The sequence below is a fragment of the Terrapene carolina genome, unplaced genomic scaffold (assembly GCF_002925995.2).
Source record: "Terrapene carolina triunguis isolate 2854851 unplaced genomic scaffold, T_m_triunguis-2.0 Scaffold838, whole genome shotgun sequence".
In the NCBI taxonomy this organism is placed as follows: domain Eukaryota; kingdom Metazoa; phylum Chordata; order Testudines; family Emydidae; genus Terrapene; species Terrapene triunguis.
In genome coordinates this window covers 7442399-7452553 of record NW_020665189.1, presented here as the reverse complement: position 1 = coordinate 7452553, position 10155 = coordinate 7442399, and the positions used below count along the sequence as shown (strand labels likewise).

Genomic DNA, 10155 nt, shown 5'->3' with positions numbered 1-10155 from the left:
TCCGCAGGTTCGGCCAATCGCGGCTCCTAGTGGCCGCGGTTCGCTGATCCAGACCAATGGGAGCTGCTGGAAGTGACGCGGGCCAAGGGACGTACTGGTCGCCGCTTCCAGCAGCTCCCATTGGCCTGCAGAAACGAACCGCGGCCACTGGGAGCCGCGATCAGCCGAACCTGCGGACACAGCAGGTAAACAAACCGGGCCGACCCGCCAGGGGCTTTCCCTGCACAAGCGGCGGAACAAGTTTGGGAACCACTGAACTAGGGATACTAGACTGAAAGGAGACCAGTTTGATAGGTCTTCATAGGATAATTTATTATAAAGCAACACCACAAATTGGTCAGACACTTTTATGCTTAGAAGTCACTCAAAGTTAGTGGCTGAAAAATGTAATGTTCAAGTAAATACTTGACAGCATACAGGCCCTCTGCATAATTCACTGAGACGGTCACAATCAAATTGTAAATGCATTTATAAGTGAAACTGATGTGATGACCAACATTTGGAGTTAAGTAGGCTAAGATAAGGCTAATCAAATCTCATGCTTCAAGGCATAAAATGATTACCTTTGTGTGGGGTGGCTGGTCAGGAAGTCACACACTCCTAAGTAGTGTCACAGTTTTCCAGGTGAATTATTTTATTTGGGGGTAATAGGGCTTATGGATTGTTCCCTTTTCCTCAATACTATTCTTCAAGCATCAGGTATAGATCAGTATCAGAGACAGAAAAATGCATTGTTCAACCATTGTTCTGATCTTTCAGAAGTCCCATGTTTCTAAAATGATCTACATTCATTTCACTGTGATTAAAATCAGTTAACCTCCTATAAACAATCAACTAATTTGGCTGTCTGACACCAGATGGGGCACTTTAAGATCTTAATATTTAATTTTTTAAATATAAAATTAGGCTACCTGTAGAAGTGTTTGCTGCCCTACGACCCATCACAGCAAACAATAGGATTGGAACATCTCGTGATGTCTTGAAAGGTGGGCAGTTAGGACTTCTCAGATGAGGATTCATGATGTGGAAATTTTCTCTTTCCATTTATACCAGAATTTGTCTGTGGCATCCTTAAGGGGGAGGATGAAAACTGCTTTCCTTGTAAGCTTTGTTGTTTAGGGCACCAGCGGTTATATGCAAACAGTGCTATTTTGATTTCAGCTATTTTTGTTAAAGAACTCTCCAAGTCAAAAAACCTTTGGATTCAAAAGTCAAAAATTAAAATTCATCTAAAAGTGGGAGATCAGAATGATTATGAAACTTTTACAATCATTCAATTGTGACTATCAGACTGTTTAATAACATCCCCTAGAATAGCTCAAGGAAAGCTCTATATAAAAAAAACGTCCCCCAAAGTGGAACCAATACTCATTCTGTATCCAACAGTGGTAACAGTATACTGCTATAGTTAAGGGTATCAACATTTTTATTACAATTCCTTTTTGTTGAAGATTTTATAAGTATTATAAACTTGGCATTGAAGGTCCCAACTTGGGGATGATTTTTTTAAAGTACACAACTTTAATCAATTAAGCTCTCAAGGTACCAGAGGGCAGAAAAATATTTAGGGTTTTGGACATTTGTTTCTATGCAAAAAACAACAGCTTTGTCTTTCAAAATGAGAATTTGCTGACTTAGTCCAATATGGACATGATCTTTTGGTATTTTAGAATGACAAAGATAAAGATACAATAAATCAAATGAGGTTTAAATAGTAGCTAAAGCACACTACCTCATTTTTAGAGGTTTGGGTTTTTTAAGCTAGAGGTATGTGAACAGTCAATACACAATCTATCCACATTCCCGGGCTGTCAACTTCTTTTACAGTTTAATATAAGAAAGAAAATTAAACCAAAAGTCCGTTCAGTTATGTTAAGAGTCCCATTTAAAACCAGAGTCTGAAATGCCATCCCTAGCCAACTCTCTTGTGCCAATAAATTAGTCAACCAATATCTAGTATTCTGGATTTCCCCATATAGAGATCCATATTTGCAACATTAAGCTACAGTAGGAAAAGTTAAGCCTTCGCTTTCCCTTGATTTGTGGATACAAAAGAGATACACATTATCACAGTCTTCTGTAACTTGGTGAGGTTTAACTTGCTTTGGTTTAACCTCAACAATAGTGGAACTGGAGCTATCCCTGCTAATCTTTAATGCATATATGTGCATTAGCACTCAGCACTGGAAAATTAAGACTCATGGGTTAACTGCTGCTACTTAAAATGCTGTTCTAGGTCTGGGATAGAGACAAGACATCTTCGCTAGTAGTCTACACCTAGTCCTCTTAACAAGGGTCACTAAAAAGAAAGCTTTGTCCTAGTGAACGGAAACAAGATATGACCATTTCTGAAAGAAATTCCATGATCACAAGTCAAATTTTAATTTAGGTTCTAAGACCCCTCTCCCCCCCCCCCCAAAAAAAAATGAATCACAGAACAAATTGTAAAGTGATAATGCTATTCAAGGGCCTTCAGTATTTTACACCCAGCAGGAAGTAGTCACCAGCTGCAGTCAATCCCCTTCAGCTACCTGAGGTATCATGCAGACCTTATCTCGCATTTTTACTTTACTTACATGACTCACCCAATATAGTCATAAGCAGAACTAGTAGGTATTGAGAAGAAGTAATTTGAAGATTTGCATGTGGTGGGAGAGTGCAAATTCTATTAGAAAAGTATGCTTATAAGTTGTGAATATTTAGTGGAAATAAAGTGAGAGACTTGCATGCGATAGGAGTAACCGTGTTTCACAAGTACCAGCTTGGCTTGATAATGATGCATTCTTTTATGCTGTGCACTTAAATACACACACAAAGTTCAGGATGTCTTGTGCAACCTATTTCTATTAAAATGTTCTAAAATGCAAGACAATTTGTGTCAGACCAACAGTACCACTTCCCCCTTTAATATCAAAACCAAGTTCTCTTGTGCACATGCAGTGTAAGCACAGAGTCCCCAGAAAGTATTTTTTGAAATAGTGGTATCATATCACCACCTACTCCTAAACAAAACGCAACTGGTGTATCTAGTCCTAAGTGTCTACATTCTAAATCGAATGTGGCCTGAATACCATGTTTACAATATTTCCAAAACATGTGAGGTACCAAATGCATGTTATGAAATCAAAGTTCTAGTTCAACTCAGGAAGGGCATTTAGTTACTTTCTCATTTTATTCACAAGTTAAGAAAACTCTCTTTGTACAACAGAGTCAATTTACTTTTCCATTTTAGTACTTGAGATTAACTAAAATACTTTAAGATTGAGTTTCTCAGAAGTCAGCGCATACCTACTCTGTTGCAATCAACCAAATTCATCTTAAAGACTTTGTGAAAGTTTTGGGCATTTCTTTATTGTTTAAAGTGCTAAAAAGATTCAAGAAACTGATCACTGAGTCTCTCGTCCATTAGATAATAGTCCAGTTAAACCAAACAACAGGCATTCAAAAATCAACCCAGTGATACAGCCTTCCAATTGTCATTCAATATCTGTGTATAATTTCCTTGAACTTTGGGAAGATTCTTACAAATTCATTAATAAGTTAGTTTAAAGTAAGCTATAAATAGAAAGTAATTTGATCTATTAAAAAAGTTCTCCCTTTTACCAAACAGTTCTTCTACACAGGACTATATGAATTCACACAAGGGTGATCAATACTGCCATCCCACTTTGTTCCTGAAGATCAAAGTACATATTTGCTACAAAAGGAGTATAAATTCAGTGGGGGAGAGATTTAAGTGCTTTTCCTTGAGCGTAAAAAAATCTTACTCCATTTTAATTTGTTCACCAGGAAAAGACTCATGAGATGCAATATCTTGTTTTCATAAAGACCCAAGAGGACTACCAGAGAAAACACTAATACAATTACATCAATGTCACTAAATGGTATTAACTGATTGAGACAAAGCTGTATTTTCCAACATATATTACATCTAAATTAAACTTACTTTCCCTAACACACATGCACCCCATCTCTAATGATGTTCTGAAAATTCAGAAAAGTTATGTTCCCTTCTAGACTGGCAAATCAGCTGTGTTACATTAAAATAGTCTTTTTGGAAGGACAAAATGAAAAGCAGTACCTTACTTTCTACTCTCTCAGACACCAGAAAGAATGGTGTCACGTACCTGTCTGGAAACAGTAGCACATCATGCTAACAGTGTATCAGGTCTGAGAAATAAGATGAAAGGTGGAAAGTGGATGTGGGGAGTTGTCAGAGGACTAGCAAAGGCTTACTGCATAGCAGTTAGGCAATTAGAAAATTATGTTTGAAAATGGTCTTAGAAGTAATGGTAGAGTTAAAGAGCAGGCTCAGGATCTCTCATCAATGGGCTTGTCTATGTTAGGATTTAAAGGTGTGCTAACACTTGATAACTAACATGTTCTAACAGTCTTGCACACAAGGTAGACTGTAATTTTAACATTTGCAAAATTGGTCAAATTAAAGCATCAGTTTAGCACATTATAAAGTAGGGTTTCACTTTCAGGTTTCAAATACTGCAGGAAAAAGTTTAAACACATTGTAATTTTAAAAAATTGTGAAAGCATTTCCACTATTTGTACAAGATTTAAATACTGGACAAAACATAGGCCCTAAACCTTCAAACACTTGTATATGTGGTTAACTTTACAAAGCAAGTAGAGCCACACACTTCAATATGAATAATCCTTTTTTATCTTCCAAAAATTGAATATAATTTCATACAAACCAATGTGTATTAAAATCCCATAAAGTCAAGTGACTAAAGTACTCTTGATTTGCAAGAATAGCTCATTTTCTGATTCAATTTTTATTTTAAATGGTTTGCATAAGGCAACCAGAAATGTAGTTTCCCTATTTTGATTTCTTCATTTTTCAAAAACCATGTCAGGCTCACTGTTGAATTTTCATGGTTTTAAAAAAAGAACAGATGGGGACTACCAAATATGCCATCAGTAGCATATTCCCCATTGTAATTCCAGAACTAGGTTCAACCACTGAGGTTCATGGGACCCAAAAAACCCACAATATGTGATCTTCTCCAATTTCAAACAGCAGCAAATACTTCTTAAATTCAGGTTAGCCTGAAAGTTTCCATTTGTCCTCCATAGTTCAGAAATTGAAGATACAACAGAAAGAAACATACCCAGGGCTTCCCTCATCCTAACCAAATAAGATCCAAGGCAGCCAAAATAAAATGAAACCCAAAAGCTGCAGACGTCAGTAAGGAAAATCATTAATTTATATTTTAATCTGTTAAACCCAACTACAATTTTTATTTATATATGAAAAGACTACAGACCAAGGAAATGAATGTATAATTCAGCAAAACAAGAAACATCACACAAGAGCACAAGACCTAACCACAAAAGTTACTTCTATATTAAAAATTGATTATTGTAAGAATCTTTGTTTTAAAAAAGTAATGATTCTCTTCAGAAGAGAACACACAGAGATGCCCCAGAAGTATCAAACTTGGATGGAAGTTAAGGTTAAACCAGATGTAAATCTAAAAAAACAGGAAATGGGAGACTCCTGAAAAGCTAACAAGGGGTGTGTTGTCCTCAACACACTGAGTTTAGTGTTACTACCATTAGGAATTATACACAAATCTGTTGCGTATGAGAGGACAGAGGATGAAGAGCATTGGAAATATATGGAATACCATGTCAAGAGAAGTCCATTAAAGTAATTTAAGTGAGAGTAAAGCTGAATGGCAGCACAGGTAGAAGGCCTAGATAGCCCTCTGCTAACTTAAGACAAGTACCCTTTTTCTGTCCAGCAATCTCCTTTGTACTTAAAACAGATCCCCACCTCCCTACTACACACAAATACCTTTCAGGGCTGTTTAAAAAAAAATTCTAACATTGCAGTATTTTAGAGATATTTCAATCTCTCTTTGAGAGAGGAATCTATTCTAGGTCACTTGAAAACTACAACTGAGAAAAAGCAATTTGTTTGTACCAATCTACTGTAAAATCAACCTGCTGTAACTCAACAAAAATTGCTCAGGAAAGCCAATTATTCAAACTGGCTCATTTGTGTTTTATAAACTAACTACATTCTAAACGTAACTTTTATTAAGAGTTTAAAAATGTCATACCAAGTGCTATGTACACTAGGATTTCTAATCGTGCTTTAGCTCGTCAATACACGCACAACTAGAAACTGTACTGCAGACAAAGAAAAACATTTGTCCCTTGTATATATTAACAATTGTAAATTGTAGAGAACACAGGATAGTACACGGTTAAAAAAATCATAGGATAGATAGGGTCAGCAATGTAACAATTAAGGCTTAACAAAAAAGGTCCTGAAAGTCTGAACTTCTAACTTCATTAGCACCTTCAAAAAAAAAAAAAAAAAAAAAAACTATTTTTTCCTCCCACTGTTGTCTTGTATACTACCTACTTTGAACATCCATGCATGCCTAAATATTGTTTTCTATTTCACCAGGAGATACAAAGTTTATGGATTGTAGTCTGTTCTAAAAATGTATCCATTAGCAAAAGTAACTTGCTAAAAAGTTATACATGTATATACTGAACATATTTACTGTTTTTAAACTAAACACACACGGTAAATAGCTAACATTTTTTCATCCTGTAATATTTTCAGGGAGATAATGCAGAAAAAGCGAAGTGTTGAACTTTCAGACAAATGCAACTAAGCAGAAGCAGTAAGATATAGTACAGGGTAATTTCTTACCTGAAACTTTGTTTCTGAGCTCCAGATCCACCAATCCAGAATGAATGGGGATTCGAATGGGGTTTCCTTCTCAGACTTGTCTGTCAAAAGAGAGCAGCCAATCATCTTCAGCTTGGTGTACCTACTTCTTTCTTGAACGAAATCCCAATTACGTACTCCTAATGCTGTTAGAAAGACAAGGCAACCTATACAGCTTACCATGACTCCGGTAGCAACTAAATTTAGAGGGGTCACCGGATTGGTGGATCTAAGACAAAGAAACTAATTTACAGACAAGAAATTGCTCTTTCCCATGCCCTGAATCAACCAATCCAGAACAAGTGCTTTTAGATCAAAAAATCGTTTTACCAAGATTAAGAGGGATGAGAACAAACTATAACTCAGAAAATGAAGCATGTGCTATAGCCTCAACCACCATTTACATCCAGGGAATAGGTTTCATTAATTACTAGAAGGTTAATTTCCAGGTTTCCAAAACAGACATCGCTTAACCCATGATGCTGGTTCTCTCTCAAAACGTTGCTCTACTAAACTGCCTCCACATACATGCTTTGAACCATTTTACTACAATGATTCTTGGCCTTTTTCTGAGTCTCAAAACAAATTCAATTTTTCCTGAGTACACCTAGTAACAGGTAACCTTAACAGCTTTTCTAATCTGAATTATGCCAGAGTTCAGTGTATTTGTAGTATCACTGTCTTTCTGAAAAACTAATCAGAGAAGACTGCAAGATAAGATAAACCATTCTCTTAAGATAATTATTACAAAAATGTGTCCTTTATATTGCCAAAATCAAATGACAAAGCCTAAAATCAAAGGCAGTTCGTGCGCTAACTTTACGTGTATATGCAGGTTATAAAGTGGGTTTAAGTGGCAAACCTACTAGAGCAGAGGTTTTCAAATTGTGGTCCGTGGACGAGCTCCATTCAGGTGGTCCGCGGATAGTTCCCTCTAAGGTGCACGCCTGGGTAGCTGCACACGTGAGAATGAAGGGCTGCCCACTAATTAGTGGAGCCACGCAGGCGTGGCTCCACTAATTAGGTGCCTGGACCCTGGAGAAGGCGCACATATAAGGTGAGGTGGTGGCCTTGGGGGGGACTAGGCAGTAGGGGGAAGTGGGGTGAAAAGAGGAGGTGGGGGGGAATTTGGGATGTGCTGAGAAAGAGGCAACTTGCCCCAGCTCCAGGGCTGCGGCTGCCGGGAAGAGATGGCCCTCCTTCCCAGCCTCAGCTATGGCTCGGGAGAGACCCCCCTCTTTACCAGCCCCAGCTCGGTGGCTGCCACAGTGGGGGAGAGAGGGCACATCCATTGCATTAGAAAGGTAAGACTACTGATATTAAAATATGAGTTGTGTGCTTTTATTTGTAGAACAAAAAACGTTTATTAAGGGGTTTTTTTTATATATACATACATATACATATACATATATATATATAGTGCTTTTATCCAAAGCACTTTACAATAGTTAGCTAATGGTACAAACATTTGGAAAGATCATTCATTAAATGGTCCACCGAGACCATCAGCAATTTTCAAGTGGTTCAAGAAAAAAAAAAAAAAAAAAAAAAAGTTTGAGAAACATTAATTAGAGGAAGCCTTCAAGAACACAACCATTAGAAGATGAATCCTGCAGATCTCTTATTGTGCCTCTTGCACCACTAACTGTGGATAGGTATCCAAAAGAGACTGAACTCCCTTTGTCCAGATATTGCTCAAAAAAGTCTAAAGTTACAAAGATACATAATTTTTTAGAGTATCTATCCTCCTCACGTTAGAAAAAGAAAACTTTTTCTAGAACTTGGGAAGATACTGTCAGGGCCACAGGTTCCAATACTTCTGCTTTCCTCATCAACCCCTCCCACAAGCCAGTGCATTGATTGTTCTAGTATCTCCTCAGGAAGTGCCACATACATCAAAAGAAAGGGACTTTGGAGAAAGATGGGAGAAAAACAACTGCTATTCACATTGGTTGTGTGTACCACTAATTTATCAAATCTGAAACTGCCTGGAACTAGGGAAAGGATCTTCTGCACCTTTGTGTTCATTTGTTACTTTATTGCAGACATATCAATAAGTCTGCTGCAAAATAACATTTCAAGAAGACAAAAGGACTTGAGAGTTTGACATTAGGTCCAATCTATGATTTCAAAAGGACCTCAGTAGTTGCCATGTACATCACAACTAAGCAAGCCACAAGATGTCTAGGCATATGACACTCACACGTAAAGAGCACAACATAGCTTCTCAGGTAGTAAGAAAGCCACCCGAAATACCTAAATGAATCATTTCTCCAAGCAACGATAGAGTCAGAGAGTCATGAGAAGGAATGACCAAGTCACCATGAAAGCATCTCCTAAAAGTTCTGTGGAAATATGCTGCAGCATAGGTCTCAATTTCTTTGGAAGTGAAAACCTGCATCATGGAGACCCAACTTGAATGTCAAAGTTTCCTTGTTAATTTTAGTTGCCTGGGCAGAGGTATTTTCTTGTTTAACAATTCTAATCAACTATAAACTCTCAATGAACCAAACTGATAAACTATTTGCCATACACAAAGATTGAAGATTAAAATTAAAATGTGCAAATTGCTGCCACAGACTAAAAATTCTATGTTCAATTGGCATTGCTACATATTTTTAAAAGCTCAGTAAGTTAATAAAATGAAGTCTTTTCAGCCATCACCGCAGAAAAGTGTACACTCCACAAATGACATACAAGTCAAAGATCCATAGAGACTAGAATTCAATATTCAAGGATAGAATTTATCAAAACTAGAATTACTGAGGCAGCTGTATGGCTCACAGAATTGACACAATATAGTGAGCCTTTCACCTGTAGATCACTGGTTTCAACAAAATTCAGTTACTTAATACTGATCCTTTACATAAGCAATTTAGCAGCTTATGTAAAAAGAGCCTTGGTCTCAATTCCTAGTTAACAGGTGCCTACATCAAAAAGATCACTACATTTTTCACCCTTATTTGTACAAAATGGGCCTTGGTAGCTGAAATACCTTCTAATCCCTAATGATGAAGGTTGAAGCACGAGTGCAACTGTGTGGAAAAGCTTGGGTTACTACTGCCAGGGCTATAGCTGTGTGTGAATATACAGGTGACTTCAATTTCCGCAGCTTTTTTTTTTTTTTAACTGGAGCAAATTTACTTGATTTTCATTAAGTTACTCCTTTTTCAAACTAATTTTTTTTACGTATGACATGCATTCAAGTATATTAGCACCAGAAGGTATTGGTCATATACTACTAAAACACTGGGAGATAACTTGTGGAAAACAGTACATGGAACGTGGTAGGCTGTACAATATAGCAAAGCAGGTTAACCAGAGTAGTCACACCAGGGAGGTCACAAATTGGGAGGAAGGATTTTGTTATGCCACAGGCTTGCAAAATGTTTACAATCTACCATAGTTTAATAAAATGTCCTTAATGCTCACTGTGTGCATCTGGGAAA

At 37.2% G+C, this 10155-nt stretch overlaps 1 protein-coding gene across 1 annotated transcript in view; it reads right to left on the bottom strand.

The window, feature by feature from the left end:
- The window catches only part of FBXW11 (F-box and WD repeat domain containing 11), a 138989-nt gene extending 132100 nt beyond the window's left edge, over window positions 1–6889 (bottom strand). Inside the window, exon 1 of the mRNA XM_029913751.1 lies at window positions 6689–6889. Coding sequence (XP_029769611.1) covers window positions 6689–6889 — 201 coding nt within the window. The remainder of the gene's footprint in view (window positions 1–6688) is intronic.
- Window positions 6890–10155: the final 3266 nt, after the last annotated feature.